This window comes from Podarcis cretensis (genome assembly GCF_951804945.1).
Source record: "Podarcis cretensis genome assembly, chromosome: 6".
Lineage (NCBI taxonomy): Eukaryota > Metazoa > Chordata > Lepidosauria > Squamata > Lacertidae > Podarcis > Podarcis cretensis.
In genome coordinates this window covers 45,423,206-45,442,324 of record NC_137175.1, presented here as the reverse complement: position 1 = coordinate 45,442,324, position 19,119 = coordinate 45,423,206, and the positions used below count along the sequence as shown (strand labels likewise).

Here is a 19,119-nt window from a genome sequence, read left to right as displayed (position 1 = left end):
GTGCTGGGGAAACCGAAGCAGTTTTACAAGTGCCAGTGTAATCCAGTTCACAGAACAAGAGAGAGATATTAGTGGAATACTGGGTTTCTTAAACAAGTTAATTTCTCAACCTCTATTTGAATTCATAAAATGGGAGTGCCAGTGAGCTTCATATGATCTTCGTGAGGATGGATGAGCTGTAAAGAAAATTGTTATACTAAAAGTACAACAGAAATAAATACCTTTCTTCCACAGACTCCTTATGTGATCCTGTTCAAATCACTTGCTTCTTGGGGGCTATTGTAAATAATGCCAAACATATATGTAACACCTTGTCAATGTGCTAACACAGGCATAAGCAACCTTCGGCCCTCCGGATGTTTTGGCCTACAACTCCCATGATCCCTAGCTAACAGGCCCAGTGGTCAGGGATGATGGGAACTGTAGTCCAAAACATTTGGAGGGCCGAAGGTTGCCTATGCCTGTGCTAACATTTTAGGAAATGGTGAGGCCCAGATATATAATTCTCAATTACTCTGCCCCCTTTTAAATCAAACACTGACCTCATTCACATATCACTTTAAACCATAGTTATGCAAAACTAGAGTTTTAAGGTGACAGTTCAGTATGCTGTGTATGCTACTGAAATGGTGGGTGTTTCACTCCTACCCCACTCCTTCTGCCACCATGCTCCAGAAGCTAAGCCATGGTTTGGCCTACTGTTAGAATCTGAACCCAGGCTCACGATTTCTTTCTTTCCAAACAAGCCAGGGGCTGTAAGCAAGGTTTGTTCTTAGCTTCCTACTTGTGATTTATTTGGGAGAACAGGAGCAGGGAAGGAGTGAAGCACCTTCAATTTCAGCAGTGTGCATGAGCAGCAGTGGGTAACCTTTGGTGCTCCAGATATTGCTGAACTACAATAAGCCCCAGCAAGCATGCCCGGTGGCCCAGTAGATGTCGTAGTAATTTAGCAACATTTGGAAGACCACAGGTTCTCCACCCCTGGTTTAAAGTGATGTGCAAGCAAACAACTAATGGTCTCATTTCCTCTCTATATTCTTCCCTCATGCCTCTTCCTCAGCTGCAGGAATACTACAAGAAGCAGCAGGAGCAACTTCATCTGCAGCTACTGACTCAGCAGCAAGCTGGAAAGCAGCAAGCCAAAGAGGTGAGTTTGGCCTCTGTGTACAGAAATGCACTGCTGTTTGCATGAACACTTCTGCAGAAAATTGAGTTCAACTTGTTTATAAAGGGGGGGGGGGGCAACTTCAGAAATGTCTTCTGGGAATGGTAGATGAGTGGTGCATTATTCCTCCTTTAAAAGAACAGACTGGCCAATTGTGTAACTTCCTATTTTTGGGGGGGTGGGGGTGGGGACAGACTGTCCTTCCTTATTCTATGAAACAAGCTAAATTTTCCTATGCTTTTAAAAAGAACTTACTTTTTTTTTTTAGAAATAAATTCTCCTGGATCCCCAGTAATTGTCTGGGAACCTGTTGCTTGTTCAAGACACTTATCTGCAACTGCAAACATATGATTTTCACTTCAGGAATCAAAAATCATAGATATTTGCCACATCCCTGCTATTAGCACTCCTGCCAGAATCAACATCATAATACTGAGTGCTGTGAAAGCATTCTTTGGCAGTTGTGCTGCTGCCTTGAAAGCACACGTTGCAGTGTATGATAACCTGGAAAATTTGATATGCTTGTCACAATAGCACAACCCGCAGAACTTATTTCTGGGCTACCTGTTAGTTCTAGGGAATAATAGAGTTTCCAGGATTCATAGGTCCATATCTCAAACCCTTCTTAACCCTTCTCCAATGAATTTCTTCAGCTTTATATTTGCATAGTTAATTGTGTTGTGATTGGGCCAGATAATTAAAATTCTAGATGCAACGAATTATTTTAGCATTTTCCACAAAGGTTTGTGCAAGGACAAGTGGAGAATGATTCAGCTATATTGATGTTTCTAAATTCCAGGATTATTATTTTTTGTGATATTTGATAGAGTTTATTTCCCCCAATATTTACTGAAGCACCATGAATTTCAGCTTGTTGTGAATTATTGTGATTAACACCATCATCATCGTTATTACTATTATAATCACTATCATCGTTATTTAGTTGCCTATTTCAAAAATAGTTTCTAGGCAATTTACAAACAGAATAAAAATATGGAGTTAAAAATGTAGCAACCATCAGTACGCTAACAAAACAATAACCTCAAGCATCACAGCAACAGCAAAATAGCAGCAGTATATGGGCCACAACAACCTTTCTCAATCAACTTTAACCTGCATCATCTGTGTCAGGGAAGCCTGATTGGAGAATATTCTGTAGCTGAGGGGCCACAGCTAAAAAGGGCCTCTCCCATGTCACCACTCTTCAACATTCTTTACATTAAAGAGGGAAGTTTATCAAGTTCTTCAGAATATATATATAATGTTGGATAGCCAGTGCTTAACCTAGTTTTGATATCTGGAGGGGTCACTTTTTTGGTCATATGATGCTTAAGATAATCTCTGAAACAGTAAAATGCTATTGATCAAAGTATGGCTGATGTTACTTACTTTTTCTCTAACTTTAAATATGTGGGCAATTGTCTGTTTGCTTATTTATTGGTTGATTTAAATTTATACCCCTTCCTCAAGGTTTAGAGTGGGGATTCAGAGCCAGGTTACAAATCATATTGAATTATATGTCGTTCTCCTCCTCACCCCCAGCTGGGTTTCTTTTTCAAAATCTGCCTATGCAGAAAGAAGAAATGAAGGAATAGCCTTTTAACCTTTCCCCCTTCTGTTGAAAATTCCCCCTTCCAACTCCTTTTTCCTCTCAGAGTGGGAAGAAATAAATATACCTCAAATCTTTTCCCTTGTAGGGGAAAAAAGGATATTGGGGGGAGGGAACAATTTTCAACAGCCAAAAAAACCTGGAGAGGAAATAGTTTAAAAGGTGAAGGTCTGTGAAGGCAGATTGTTGCCACCATTGCTGCATTTTGTTTTTAGGGGAGGGGGCAAGAACTACACACAACTTGGTGTCATGTGCAGCTTGGCCATAATGCCACCAGAAAACAAGCTTATTTATGAACACTATCCAGTAGAAGTTAATAACTCCTCTTAAATTCTATTGATTTCAGTGAGAGAACTCAAACTCAGGCTTAAAGCTCTTCTGTTGAAGTCAGTGGGACTTGAAAGAGTTTTGCCTAGAGCTAGATCATAACCATAAATTTTATGTATGTTCTTACACATTTTTCTGCATTTCCCAGGTTCTGATATTTTATGTAGAATAATATGCATGCTTTCAAGTCTAGTTTTGCATCTGTTTGGGCTAGGAAAAAACACACACACAAAGCTAAGACTCTCAAGGTATACATTCTGCACTTGCATCGAATATGTTGCCTATTCAGAGCTCATTGCCCAGTTGGCCTTTTCTTCCTAATTTATTGAATTTATTCTATATCTGTTCTATACCTGTCTATAGTTGTTTCTAATAATATTAACTCAGCACTTTTGAAATCAGCACCTTTATTCCCTCATGCCCAAATGTCTATAAGAAGTGCAGTAATTGAGGAACTGAGAAATCACAGTTACTCGTCCAAACACATACCGCAAGCCGACAGCAGAATAAGAAGAAACTCTGAATCTGAGACGAGCATCTGAATTTTGTGGCACCTGTTTTGTTTTGACTTGCAAAGTGCTGCTTCCTTTAGTTGAGCAACATTTTTATTTTGGCAGGTATGAGTTAATCCTGTCACAACCAATGTGGACAGCAGTATACAGTGTACTCAGGCCAGTAATGTTATGTTGTTGTTTCTAGTAGTGTATTTGGAATGCGAAACCAGCTGTCCCTGTTCTTACAAACCTAGTTCCTTTTATGCTTCCAGAAAACTTGAGAGGGAGAAAAGCTTTCAGACAGAGCCTCGTCTCTGGCAGTTGCCCCAGTGTACCAGATGATATTGCATGAGGGGGCAGCACATGAAGATTGGCCAGCGAGTAACCTAGGCGTCAGATTAATGAAGTGCTCCTGTCAGTCCAGAGTGTCACGCTGAAACTCCTCTTGATGTGCTCATAAATCAAAGTGACGGTGCCTGTTACCCCAGTAGCTGCACCCGCTCAGCTGCGTCTAATGTAAACAGAGTGCAGACAAAATGCATTAAGGAACTCAAACCCTGTCGCTAGGGAAAAGATCAGGGATCAAGGGTGTATAGGGTTGGAGCAGGAAGAGGGAGGGTTGGATTTGGGGATTGCACCCTAACAGGAAACCTTCCCTATGTGCCTCCGTCTCTGAGAGAAGGAAAGATTGGAAAGGCCCAGTGGGTGCTAGTGACTGGCAGAGTAAGGTTCAGTAATTACTTTCTTTGTGTTTAAGATTTTTATCTGTGGGCCGATAAGCTTCATACTTCATTGGTTCTATCAAAAGTACGCAGTGGATGACCTCCAAAAGTGAAAGTGTCCAGAGAAACCCACAGACTCTGGCAGCAGCACGTCAGGGGAGGCTGAGAGGGAGCTGGTAGGCAACAGCAGAAGGAAACTTTATTTTTTTAGTACCTGGTGATCAGGGAAAGATGTTTGAGGAACGTGGCTTATTAGAAGAAAGGCGGGAAGAAAGACTGACGTGCATTTAATGGGCTATGCCATTTTACAAATGCGGTGCCCATTGTTAGGCCTGGCAAACTAGCAAAGCTTTCATATCTTTTAAGCATAACTTGAACTCAATTTCCTGTGATAATATCTGAAAAACAAGAATTCCATTACATGCATTACTGTGCCTCATATTCAGTATTTTATCTGAATATTAAAACTGATAACTCTCCTCCCAAAGGTTTGGGGTGAGTAAAAAAAGGGGGGAAATAAAACAAAAAATAACCCACCAACAGACTAGCATAACATTAAAAAATTCACTGACATTTCCCCACCCTTTCCTAATTTAAGCCTCAAAGTCCAGCCCTAAACAATAAGTCCTCGCGAAGCTACCATAAAGCAATCAGTTTTGGATTTTGTTGACTCTCTAATTGGAGTAAAGTTTGTAATTGGTGTGAGTAGGGAGCCACCAAGAATGCTTCTCTTCACACCATCTTTGCTGTCTGAACCTGATGAGTAGATGTTGTCAAAAAGAGGGCACCTTTGGTGGATGTCTGAGATTATATTTGGAAATGCGTTAAAAGGCCATTTTAAGGTGTGCTTGCTGTATTCCCCAAAACTAGATACAGTGGAACCTTGGTTCTCAAACGGCTTAGTTGACGAACAGATCGGCTCCTGAACGCTGAAAACCCAAAAGTCAGTGTTCCGGTTTTCGAACTTTTTTCAGAAGCCAAACATCCAGCGCGGCTTATGCTTGAGTGCAGGAAGCTTCAGCAGCCAGTCGGAAGCTGTGCCTTGGTTTTCGAACATTTTGGGAGTCGAACGGACTTCCGGAATGGATTAAGTTCAAGAACCAAGGTACCATTATATCTAATGTGGTTATTATATTGGTCCTTTCCATACTAGTAATGAAAACAGTACTACTGACTATGATGATACCACATTACCGACTCAGTCATTGTAGACAAAGGGCACAATCCAACAGGAAATTTTGTATGTGCTAGCCTCAATGAAATAAATGGAAGCTGCAGAAGAGCACAGCAGTATTCTTGTTCAGCTTGCTTTCATTTCAAAAGAGCTTATGCAGGAGAACTTCCCAGAGGATTACGTCTGTAGGTGCCTCCTGGAAAGCAAGTGTATTTTCATAGTTTCCTGCGCTGACATTTTTGATGGTGTGGAAAGCAGCTTTAGAACTTATTTGTGAGTAAGGACTCTAGGGAGGAGGATAAATTTTTGTTAGCTTGAATTGGAGGCTTGCAACCAGGGGATTTGATATCCAAGCTTCTGTTAGAAGCTTAAATGAAACTAGCTAAAGGGTTCAAACAACCATTTTAACCCAGCTCTTCTCCCACTGGCAGGAACTCCATATATGATGACGTGTTCCATCCCCAAATTGTTTTAGGAGTTCCAAAAAGCTATGTTCTGATGCAGGGGTCAGCAAACTAAGGCCCGGGGGCCGGATCCAGCGCAATTGCCTTCTCAATCCGGCCTGCAGATGGTCCGGGAATCAGCATGTTTTTACATGAGTAGAATGTGTCCTTTTATTTATTCGTTCATTTCCCCCCTCAAAATATAGTCCGGCCCCCCACAAGGGCTGAGGGACAGTGGACAGCCCTCTGCTGAAAGTTTGCTGACCCCTGCTCTAATGCAGTGTTTCCCAACCTTGTGCCTCCAGCTGTTTTTGGACTACAATTCCCACCATCCCTTGCCACTGGTCTTGCTAGTCAGGGATGATGGGAGTTGTAGTTCAAAAACAGCTGGAGGCACAAGGTTGGGAAACACTGCTAATGCATTAGTTACTCTGTTGCATGCAAAACATGTCCTGACAATCCATTTTCTAAGGAGAGGTGCTTATACTCCTGGATTCTGTTGCAGCCTCCAGTGCTCGTTCATATGGCCCTAGACTTCATTGTACCCTCTATTTATCCCCACTTGTCCCACAGCCATGAGTCACTCCATTCTCAGTGCCTATGAGATCCCATTTCAGTGTGGGCCTGCAGAAAAGCTATGCAGCTGAAGCCATTTCACCTGCTGGTTATTCACTGCTCCCTTGTCCCCATCTGTTATTCCCCAGACTCCCGGAACCTACTATAAGGATGCTTGGGCTCAATGACAAGTCCATGAGGAAAGATACAGAGGACTGTTGAGTTATGAAGTGAAAGCAACATGCCCTGGGGATCCTAATGACTTAATCCGTTCCCAATTTCCTTCTGTTTTACAGCCTGGAAGTTGAGTGAATGGGGCAGTGTTCAACTGCTCTGATGTAACAGGCAGAAACCTGTGCTTACAGAAAGGCCTGCCAGGGAGTGGGCAAGCAAGGGAGGGGAAAAAGCAAACTCTAGTCTGTGTGATACTGCTACAGATTTTTTACATGGGAGCGTTCTAGGATCTCCTCCCACACCCTTAGGCCACTCAGAGTGCATCTCACACACATAAATTTTTTTAACATGAATGACTCACCCTTCCTTGCTTGTCTGCCTGCAGTACAGTCTGTAGGGGATGCCTCTTCCCAGTTTTGATGCCCCTTGGCTGAGACAGACCGCCGGTGATTCATCAGTTAGGAATTTTATCCAAATTGAAAATGAATGGACTTGCCTTGATGTACTCTTCAATGATGTATTCTATTCTGCTCTTCAGATAGCTACCAAATAAATGCTTCAAAGATTAGATGGAGGACAAAATGGATATTTTAGGCTCTGAATCTTTCCCATATTTTGCCAGTTCCTGCTTCTCTGAGGCCGCCTTGGTTTATGCTACTGTGGATCTCTCTCTCCCTCTTAAATTTATCCATTTAAATATTTATAAGCAATACTTGCATAAGAATAGAAGAAGGCAGTGTACAACATACAAGCATAATGTGATCTTATCTGCCAGCTGAAGTACACATACTTTAGTAGAAGTAGTATGAAGAATCATAGCATTGTAAAACTGAAGAGTTGGAGGGAACCACAAGGGTCATCTAGTCCAACCCTCTACAATGCAGGATTTTTTTTTTGCCCAGCATGAGACTCAAACCCATGACCCTGAGATTAAGTGTATTATTCTCTACCAACTGAGCTGTCCAGCATAGGGTTATGGTGAGAAAGGGGCCACACATTATTCTCTCTTACATATTGTCATTTGTTACAGTTCTGTTTATAAAATAAATCAATGGCTGTAGTTGTGCTCCTATTTCTGCCACCTCATTTTACCTGTGTGTTTTTAGATTGTGATTTTATGTTGTGATCGGCCTTGAGACCTCCGGGTATAGGGCAGTATACAAATTTAATTAACAACAACAACTTCCAAACAAATCTTTAATAAATGTTTTAGGAAAATCATTACATAGATTATTTTAATAATAATATTCAAACTATTTGCATTTGAATTTAATCCTTTCATTTTGCCTCTTGGGCTTTCCTTTTAAATCACCTCAATTAAAAATATTCGAGAAGAATCTTATTCTTGGCTTTGTCACAAACTCCCCATGAAATCATGGGCAGGCCATTATTCTTCTCACTTAAATTAATGGGCCTCGTCTTGTTGGAGTCAGTGTACATGGATGTCAATGGGTTGTGGTTAAGGCCCACAGTCAGCTAGAGTTCTTGAATTTTAAGATCATTTAGTGCTGTTAATTTCTGACACTGAGATTGATTCTCCATCTTAACATTATTATTTTTTACATTGGATTAACCCATTTCCTGCCTCTAATAGGAAGATAATGATGAGCATTTGTGACACATTTTGCAAAACTTTTTCTAAATTATGGCCCTTATTTGTGTCGCATTCCATTTTCTCTGAAAAGCCATGCATAAACAACCAGATTTCTATGTGTCATTCTGTATGAGAGGTGGAAAAAAAGTTTATATTAGAGTATATTTCCCTCTGCCAATTTAATTAATATATCTTTAAAAAAACACACACCTGTATTCCTTGAGACCAGCAGGAGCCCCAGATCCTGGGCATTAAAGTTTCAGGAGTAGATATGGCCCAGATGGTTGTGTGTTACTCCATAAAGTCAAACCATTGTCTTTAAGAGTTTCCCAGGTTATGATGCTCTAGCCTGCAAGCCTTTTGTGTTGCTCATAGGAGCTCAATCCATTGATGCTGATGTATGCTTCGGGTAGGCAGATACAACTGAGAAACAGAGATTCTGCTTCTTTATGCACAATTCAAATGCACAGACTTTGTGGAAATGCTCATCTGGCAGAGAGACTCAGCATTTTCACTGCTCTGCCAAGCAGGCTCGCTCTCTTCTCTTCCGCCACCCACCCCCTTCGTTCTGCTGCTATGATAGATCAAAGGCTTTCTGTCTTGGTTATATGCTGTGTGGCCACTGAGGACAAGAGATCAGGACTGTGAGCTGTGCTGGCTGAAAGCAAGGCTGATGCTGGGATTGGGCTGCTTATGCAAGACCCCAGAGAATCCCGGAAGGCCTGTGCTACAGGGTTGAAAATAATGTGTTTTGATTTCTTCCTTTTGTCTTCCAGCAGCCATTAGGGAATAAGCAGCTGGCATTCCAACAACAGCTACTGCAGATGCAGCAGCTGCAGCAGCAGCACCTGTTAAACCTCCAGCGACAAGGGCTGGTCAGTTTACAGCCAGGACAAGGCACCGTTCCTCTGCAGACCCTTCCACAAGGTAATTCACATAAGCTTCCTTGCTTTTTTAGTGCCAGAGGAGGTAACCCATGCAGCCAGAGCAGCAATTAGCACAGCCTGTTGGTTTTCTGTTAATTTTAAGAGCTGACTGTTTGAATGCACGTGGGGCCTAACATTTGGCATGCTTTGGGTTTTGGCATGCTTTGGGTTTTGTTATAGAACGCATTATTGAACCAAAATGTAATGTGCCTGATCTGACTCCTGTTCCAGGAGCTGTGTTGCTGTTAACGGGAGAAAGCTGGGGCCTAATATATCATTTTTACCTTTTGTGCATAACACAGGGATTGCCTGCCGGTGGAAGCTTCACTGTGATGTTGCTACTTTCTGTCTGCAAGAGGGGGATGCATAAGCAAAGTAGCTTCACTTTATGCAGACACCTTATGCCCCTCTCTTCCAGAGAGGGAGTCCTTGAGGAAAGTGGCAGAGTCTAGACTGATATACTCAGCCTAGTTCATGCTAAATGGGGTCTTTGAACATCGTGAATTGGTAGGGACAGGCAGTGGCAAGGCATGTGGTGGTGGGCAAGCTGAAAGGAATGCTCAGGTTTTGCCAGTAAGTGCCCCCACCCCCGCTTACCTTGGCCATGGCAGCAGGAGTTAGCCGAGTACTGCTTTCATCCCCCTCCCTTCACTCCCCCACCCACCCCGTTCAAGCCTATTCAGTTTCATATTCAAATGTCCAAGGGTCTCTTTATTTGTTTGGAATGGAAACCAGAAGACGTTTAGACACACACTCACTTGAAATTTCAGTCTGGCATCCTGGATTCATTTGACTTTGCTAGTCAGAACTGAGTCTATGCCCATCCTTTGGGGAAGGATATTGACTCACTAGTAAGGCACATGCTTTTGCATGAAGAAGGTTCCAGGTTCAATCTCTGGTATCTCCGGGTAGAGCTGGGAGGGATCTTGTCTGAAATCCTGACGAGCTACTGCTGGTTAGTAAACAAGCAAGCATGCAGGTACACAGATTGAAAATCACAACTGCTTCACTCTTCACCAGGTTCTGCTACTGCCATTCTACCCCGAGCTAAGCCATGGTTTGGCTTAGTTTTAAGTACAAACTCAAGACTGTGGTTTGTCTCACTCCAAACAAACTACAAACATTAAGCTAAGAACAAGCCCTTGATACAGCTTGTTTGGAATGAGACAAATCATGGGCCTGGGTTCACACTTAACACTTAGCCAAACTATGGCATAGCTCTGGGTAGTGGTGCAATAGCAGGACTGGGAGAGGAGGAAAATGGCTGTGATTTTTGCTCTCTCTACCCATACACTTGCTTGTTCACACTTAGCCTTGATTTGGTGTTATGTGTGAACCAGGCTGATAAAAGGCAATTTCCTAGGTTCCTGTGAGTAACTGAATGCAAATATGTAATTGGGCAGCTAATTTTTAAGAGTTACATCCCGAAAAGCATTGTAGCTGCTGCTGTGCCTAAACATCAGTATTTTTACCTATCTAAAAGACAGTGTGATCATCTAGCTAGCCAAATCAAGATAAGAATGAATGCATTCTATGGCATGAAATCCATATATTGCCAGAACCACTTGTGGTGCATACCAGGCATGCCAAAACAAAACCACCCTCTGGCTTAGTTTTTCTTCTCTGTATAAGTGGTATAAATATCCAGCCTCTGCATCAGGGATGGGTAAAAGCAGTCAGTTGTTGGCAGTGCGTTGGAGGACTGCTATCCAATTTCTAGTGGGCCACATACTGCTGAGATGGTGGACTAGTGTTCCTGACTGTTTCGAGCAAAAGTCATTTTTATAGTATTAAGCAAGGGTTTGTTCTAATACAGATTAGTTATGTCTTTAATTGTTAAGAAACGCTTCAATAAAATTGTAATTTTAAATAATTAATTTAAAACTTGTAATGGCCATGGAGATTCTAGACCATGTAAGACTGAAGTAATTCCATGCCTGCTCTAAAAGACACTAAGTTCTGTTTGATTTCCAGATGCCACAGTTAATAGTGTTGCATAAATAGTCATTGAGGAGAGCTCTCAGTAGCCGGGAGACTCAATTAGCTCTTTTGTCAACAAACTAAACACAGAAGCCACACCTTTCATGGATTTTTTTTGGCTCATCTTAGCGTGGGTTCTGCAGATTTGTGATTCTTAAATCCTTCTTTAAAAAATCTTTTCCTCTTTCTGCTGCTCCTTCCTGCTCTCTCCAACATGTGTGAAGCTGTGTGTCCCTCAGACCTTCAGCAGCTATGGAAAGAGGTTACTGCTACTCAGCCTGTAGAAGACAGTATCAAGCAAGAGGGACTTGACCTCAGCACCAACACCTCCAATTCTACCTCGTTTTCGGCCGCCAAGGTCTCTCCTCCAATTTCCCACCACCCTCTTCCCAATGGACAGAACGCCATGCTCACACAAAGGAGGGACAGGTAGAAACTTTATGTGGTCCTTTGAAATATGGAATGGATAATTTGTTAAGGATATAGAATTTATCTCGAAGGACGGGGTAAAATTCTACACATGATTGGGAGAGACTTGTATTTTCTATCGTGTTCAGACCTTGAACTTCTACTGTTTGGCACAGTGTTGGCTTACCAGATATGGAGTCAAATTTGTGATTGTACCTGCCTTCAGTGACAAATGGAACTTATTAAGTCACAATAGGAGGGATTGGCCATGTGGAAATTGGCCACTTCAATTCAGACCCAATGAATTACAATTTAGGCTCAATGAACAAATTATATGTGAATCTTGCTAGCCATTGGAGAATGGCTACATGACTATCTTCCCAAACATTTGTGTATAATGGCTCCATTGCTATTGTGGAGACTATGCTGACTCAGTTGCTTTTTTTTAATGGCACTGGTGCAGTCACAGCCTTTAGTTTTTCAGTTTACCCCAAGGGCCAAATAAGAGTTCATAATAGTCATTCATGTCAGGGAAATGGCTTAGATGCTGTACTGTTTGGGAGTATCCAGTAAAGAGCTTTCCACTCTGATGCTTTGACACCCTAGCAGACAGCTCAGGACCTAACAAGATCCTTCATATAGGCAGAGACTCTTACCCTTGGGACAGTCCCATGCTAATCAGATGAAGGCAGCTGTGCTAAGTACACAGTCCATAGGTCTGCCAGCCTTGTGGGCTATCAAGAATAAGCAAGAAACATAGCATAGATGCACTGCAGAGGTAAGAAAGTTCTGCATCAAGCAGAAGCAGACTAGCAATCTATATTAAAATCTAATAAAGCAAGCCCATCAATGGATTAAAACAAACAATCTCATTAAAATCCACTAAAAGTCAAAGGAAACAGGATTATTTACTTGAGTGTCTAAAGCTAGCCGAGTAGGTATCAGAAGAAAGGTTACAGGGAGAGAGTTCCACAAATGAGGCGCCAACACCAAGACAGCTCTGGTAACTACCCAAATTGACTTGGAAGGTGAAGGAACCTATAACCTGACATCCTATGAAGCTTTTACTAATGTGGCAGGTTCACAGGGGAGCAGGCAGCCCTTTCATATATTGTGGTCCCAGACCTTTTAAAGCCTTATAGCTCAGAACCAGCACTTGAATTATGTTTGGAAATAAATTTGGAGACCATGAAGCTCTTTTGGTACTGGTGATACATCTTCCTCTGCATCTGTGTTTGAAACCAACTGCAGTTTCTGTGCATTTTTCATAGGCAGTCCCACACATAGCACTTTATAGTAATCTAACCTTGATGAAACCAGGGTATGGATAACTGTAGCCAGTGCACATTTTTTTTAAGAAGAGTTGCATCTAGCATACCAAGAAGATAGTTAAAAAGTATTTTGTGCCACACCTGACAACCTAAAATATGAACTGAGGATGAATTCTGCTGGTCTGCATCTGCAACTATGGTTCTGGCAGCCCAGGCTAGATTCGCAGTTAACTGGGTGGAGACAACATCTGCTCAATGAAGGGAGTATACATGAGCATGTCCGATCCCTTTAAAATGCCCTGTGTGGTTGTTCCTTCAGCCGACAAAGCAAATGAACTATACAAAGCTAGAGCTGCTATTCCATAATAATGTTTTTTTTGTTTTCCTTTACCCCTTCCTTTGCAGCTCTTCTCATGAGGAGACTCCTGGCTCTCACCCTCTGTATGGACATGGAGAGTGCAAGTGGCCTGGTTGTGAAACCCTCTGTGAGGACTTGGGACAGTTTGTCAAGTAGGTGACTTCCTTATGTGCAAGGTATACTCATGCTGCTGTGTTCTTTGGCCCAACCTGTACTTAATATTCTTCCTGTATTTTCTCACACCATAGACCAAGCTTCCTCAGCCTCGGCCCTCCACATGTTTTGAGACTACAATTCCCATCATCCCTGACCACTGGTCCTGCTAGCTAGGGATCATGGGAGTTGTAGGCCAAAAACATCTGGAGGGCCAAGGTTGAGGAAGCCTGCCATAGACCTCAAAAAGGAAAAGTCCTGCTGCAAGCACTTTAACTGTTTTTGATGATGTGCAGTGAAGCCCAAAGATCAGTCTGTTGCTTTTTGGCCCTGGGGATGGTTTCCTCAGATTCTAGAGATATTTTCCCTTTAAATCAGTTATTAGTGAGCTTTGATACTTCAGAAAATATAATTTATGTCTGTATAACAGGTAGCTGGTAGCTTTTGATAGTCTAGAAGCACCACCATGCCAGCCCCCTAGAGCCATTCTAGCATCACTGCATTTAGAAAAATTGAGTACAGTACTTCCACACCAGTTTTTCCTTCTGTGAAATGGAGCTAGACCCCTCTAGGCTTCTTCTCCGAAACAGAGCTATATCACTGTCATAGACCTTCGGTAAGAACCGGGAAGTTTTTAAAGGCTGCCAGGCACTGTAGGGTATATAGGAAGAGTGGGAGAGACTCTCCTAGAGAGAAAGAGGCTGACTGGGACCTACCGTAATGACAAGGCTTTAGAGGAGAGAGGAGACAGACCACTAAAGTTTATAGCTCGCCCATGTTAGGAAGAAGAAAAGGGGGGCGGGTGGGGAGAACTAGAGAGAAACAGATGGCAGCGCGGCAGCCTGCTGACACCGCTTGTGGGCTCTGTCACTGACTGATTAACTCCGCTGTCTAAGAGCCCTCTGCTAGCGTCAGGGTCAAACAAATTGTTTTCACGCTTCGTCAGAGGTTTACTTAATTAGTTCATTTGCAATTAGATCTCTTTGTAGCCAAGATTTTTAGCAAAGACATCAGATGAAACTGACGGGTTTTCTTTTCTTGCTTGTTCGGGTTCCCCCCTCCCCCCAATGCCTTTCTTGCTACACATGCTTCCCACCCCGTCCACATACGCACATGCCGCTCCTCATTCTCGGCCCCCCTCCACCTCCCACCCCACTGCCTCCAAACAGAATGTTGTGAAGGTTGAAAATGACGTTTGGGAGGACTGGAGACTGTCAGAAGCACAGCCTGTGTGCCTGATCTGTGTGTGTATGTGTTCTGTGAAATGAACATTTTAGAAAAACTTGCCACCCCACCCCCACCCTGGCCTTCAGCTACCGAAGGATCACTGTTAACGAGCCAACAGGTGCCAACTGCAACAGACTTAAGGCAGATGGGCAGGGAACTCGCATACTCCTTCAAAGCCTAACTTAGCCTTTTTCATGTGGCCAGGAGGAGGCCAAAAGGGAGAATTGGTTCCACCTGTGCTACCATATGTAACTGACTGGTCCGAAAGGAGCCTCCTAACATTAGACAGCCATATCCTGCTTCCCCTAACTGGGAAGTCTTGACACAGCTTAAAATAGTAAGGAAACATTGCATGGAATGTTGTTCAATAGCGAAACTAAGGCTCTTAGAGTAAAATGAATTTAATTCCCTGCACTACCTTTAGTTCATTGGCTGACATTAAGAAAGCTTACATTCATTTGCCTGTTAACGGTACAAGCTTTGAAATGGAATATAAAGTCCAGGCCTGTTTCGGTTTTGTTAAATTTTGTATGGCAAAAGGCTATGCTGCTTCAGTTAGGGACCGGAACTTGGCAGCAGATGGAGAGTGGCTTGTTGAGGCAAAGTTGTGAACCTACAGTGAAGAGGCTCTTGGAATTCATAAAGGAAAATGCATTTTCTGTCCTTATAATCCATCTCTCCTGAATGAAGAAAAATCTCTGGAAAATTGGTAGACTTACGAGTGTTGAGCTCTTTTTCCAACTGATTTGTAAGCGTGTCACTTTGCCTTTCTGTGGTTCAGGATCTCCACCTGACTCTTTGGTTGACTTGTCTCTTCAGACTCTAGGGCAGCCTTCCCTAACTAGATGTCCTCTATGTCTTCTAGATCTTTTGGACAGTGACTTATCTCTGACCATTATCCATGCTGGTTGGGGCGGATGGGACTAGTAGTCCAAAACATCTGTAGGGAATCAAGTTGGAGATGACTGCTGTAGGTCGTGTAACTTGCTGTGTATATATGTACAGGGTGAGTCTTTTAAAAGAGGCCCCGTGGAACATGTGTACTCTGTATCCATGGGGCCTCTTTTAAAGGACTCACCCTGTATATGTAGCACCAGTGTGGTACAGCAGACAAGGTGGTAGACTTAAATCAGAAAACCTTTGGCTCAAATCCCCACTCAGCAGTGATGCTGACTAGGGGGGAATACAGCCTTGCACTCTTCCAGTTGTTCTATCTTTGAAAACATTTCAGCTTGCCAGTTGGAACGATTCCCCATCTCCTCCCCCCATGTGCTGTTCTGGGGGATCTCCTCCTGTCTTGAGCCATTTTCAGGGGGGAGAGGAGGAAGTCCTTGAACTGATGGGCCTGGTTAGGTACATTTCACCCTAGGTCATGGTCTATGGGCAAGTCACTCTTTCTCAGGCTAGCCTCCCTCACAGCATTATTGTGATGATAAAACTGAATAACCTGTTGATGAACAGGATAAAAATGAGATAGATAAGATAGTAGACATGTTGCATAGCACAGCCAGTGTATTAAAGAATCTTAATAAAGGGGTAAACCTTGTCAAAGGAGTTCTGGTTGTCCAGAGCTATGTTAATTTTTTCATCTTCCTCCTCCTCTTCTTCTTCTTCTCTTAAAAATATGTTTTCTGTTTTTAGACACCTCAATACAGAACATGCACTTGATGACCGGAGCACAGCTCAGTGTCGAGTTCAAATGCAAGTGGTACAGCAGCTGGAAATACAGGTGAGTGTAAATGTATGCAGTGAACCTTATTCAGTCCCATCTGTATTCATGCCAAAATCCTTGAACACAGCAAAGTCAGTAACCTGTTTAATTTGGGATCTTGTGTGCCTAAGGGATGGATTTTGGAGTTTCTTTTTTACATTGGTTTAAGGCTTCCTTCATCTTTTTGGCTCTAAGGATCCAGGTCCTTTATCAAAATCGGCCTCATGGGCCAAATTTGACAGGTAAGCAGGGTTGCCCATCTCTTAAGCACATGATGTCATTATGACCATCGCATGATTGACATACAGGCTGTCAGATCTACCTGGCAAAATCCCCTGTGGGGCTCCCAAGTATCCCCTGCTGCTATGAAAAGCCCAGGAAAGAATGCAGTCTCCACTCCACTCCCTAGTTTCATGTTCCCTTAGTCATTGCAACCTTAGGATCAGAGGCAGGTCATGAATGTCCATAGTATTCATTACTCCTATCTTCTGTTATGCTGATAGGCATCTATTTCCACCCATCAGAGTGGTGGAGAGAGCCTCAGACATATGAGTCAATCATAAATGGATCCAGCAGTTCCTGCTGAAATTTCCAAGAATTGTAAAAATTGGATGCACAAGGGTGTAAACAGCCTTTCTTCCATAACCTAGGACTTTATTCTGTGATTACAGAGCTGAACAACTTGCAGGAATGTCACCAAAAGAAGTTCTTGACTTTATGAGACCAGGACTGGACTTAGAGGAGATATGTGGCTGCTTCTAAAAGCAGAAGCCGTGCATCACCTGCTGCTGCTGGGAACATCCAGTAATACAAAACATCTGATGTGATGTCACTGTGCTTTGAGTTTTTTCACCGCCCCCCCCCCATTACAATTGATGAAGAGGAGGAGCTGGGAAACTTGAGGCATGGTGGCATCACACCACATGCTTTATATTAATGGATTCAACCAGGGGTGAGAGGAAGTGATGCACTGCTGCTGATCTGAGTGGAAGCCAAATTCCTCCTGTAACATTTAGTTTGGAGCTGAGAGAAATTGTAAACACAAGGAGGAGGCAACATTGGTAAATTAGAAGAGTATGGATTTCGCATATAGGCGATACCTATAAATGTTTGCATAGGGTGCAGGAACAGGTAAAGCAGCATGTAATCTGTGATAAATGATTATTGCATAGGATGGAATATAAATTGGGAATGGCATTTGGTTTCCCATTCCTTATTTCCAGCTCGTTTTCGGAAACAGCCAGCACTGATGCTTGCTTGATGGACTCTGAAGGGAATGGGCAGGGGGTTCTTTTTATCCATGTTGCTAGATTGTATATATGCGAAGCAGTGCAGGGATGAAAGGAGCAGCATTCTCTGGAACATGAATCTTCACAGCAGCAGGATTAGTGGCAGAGGAAGGAGTGTGCCAAGGAGCTATAACACAAAGCGCAAGTAGTCTCTGTTGGAAGCTAAACCAAGTCAGTAGTTGCAGATGGGGTGCCTCGAAGAGAATGCAGCAGACATGCAAAAAGAGGAGAGAAAAGGAAGGAGTGCAACACTCAAAGAGCAGAGTTAAGATTGTTACACAGCCTGAGTCAAACCGTGTGATTCTACCCTGTTCCCAAGCACTCTCTAAAGCAAAAGGTTGAAAGCAATTACTAGCTCTTAAAGAAGAGAATGTGGGGGAGAGAATCCTTGAAGAGAGCAGAAAGCTCCATGCGTGAAAAGAAGAAGCTGCCACCAGAGTTCCCAATTATAAAGTTTTCACTACAGAGCTCCTGCTGTGTCGGCAGCAAGAGTGTCTACATCACGAGAGTGGATCTGTCAGCTCTAATGAGAGCCACGACAGTGCCAGAGCGTCCTTGCATCAGAGTCTCTCAAACTTCCAGCAAACTCCACTCTGGCTGCTTCCTTTAACTCCTGCCTCACTGGCCCTCTCTCTCTCTCTCTCTCTCTCTCTCTCTCTTTTTTTTTTTAGTTTTGGGGATGGTTTCAAAACCTGGTGGGAGAGGAGAGAAATGCCCTCTCTGGGTGTGTCCTAGATTCTGCATAGGGGCCCATCAGGTCAGGAGGAACTGAGGCAAAGTTTGAGGGGAGCACTCAGAAAGGGAAGGTGACACAAAGGGAGATGGTGTCAGATCCCATTGCTTCTGCAGCACTCAAACTCTCTCCCTGTGCCACAGCGAATATTTCACCCTTCTCCGCACACTGAGAAATAAACACACACCCCAGGAGCATGCAATTAAAGCAATGTTGCACATCTGGAGAGATGGATGGGCAGGTGAGTGGGTGGGTTGAAAACGGCATGGTGGGAGTGATAGATGGATGAGAGGAAGTAGTGTAGAGAGGGAAGAGATTAGAAACATGAGCAAGTGATGAGGTGAGGGAAAACCGTAGAAGCAAAGGATGTTGAGAGGAGGTGACTAATATGATAGAGTGCCAAAAGGAAAGATGGTAGAAGTGATCTAGCAGCTTCACATGGGGCAGGAGGATCCTAATGCCTGGGATAGAGAGAGAGGCCAGCCCATTTAATACCATGGTGGATGAAAAGGACAAGAACTGGGTGAAAACGCAGTGAATGAAATGGAGGGAGGTTTCATAATGTAAGGTTCCATTTTCAGCAGCTTCTTCTGCCTCTGTTCACCCACATCTGATTCCTTTACATCAAGGTCACTGGCACTCCTATGTTACTGCACAGTGGATGTACCAGAGTATCAAAAAACCACCGCACATCCTGATCTTGATATCCAATAGGAAAAGGCAGCTCTTTAGAGGCTTGGAAATGTGATACTCCAACCAGATTCGTGGCTCTCAGGAGTATTCAGTGTTACTAGGGAATTAGGGAA

At 43.1% G+C, this 19,119-nt stretch overlaps 1 protein-coding gene across 6 annotated transcripts in view; it reads left to right on the top strand.

Annotated features, from left to right (window-relative positions):
* The window catches only part of FOXP4 (forkhead box P4), a 153,521-nt gene that overhangs the window by 96,710 nt on the left and 37,692 nt on the right, over window positions 1-19,119 (top strand). For 5 of the 6 annotated variants that reach the window (XM_079980874.1, XM_079980873.1, XM_079980871.1 and 2 more), the window contains 5 exons: window positions 1,061-1,147; window positions 9,034-9,184; window positions 11,388-11,592; window positions 13,248-13,352; window positions 16,222-16,309. In XM_079980874.1, coding sequence (XP_079837000.1) covers window positions 1,061-1,147; window positions 9,034-9,184; window positions 11,388-11,592; window positions 13,248-13,352; window positions 16,222-16,309 — 636 coding nt within the window. The remainder of the gene's footprint in view (window positions 1-1,060; window positions 1,148-9,033; window positions 9,185-11,387; window positions 11,593-13,247; window positions 13,353-16,221; window positions 16,310-19,119) is intronic. The other variant, XM_079980875.1, reaches the window with a different exon arrangement.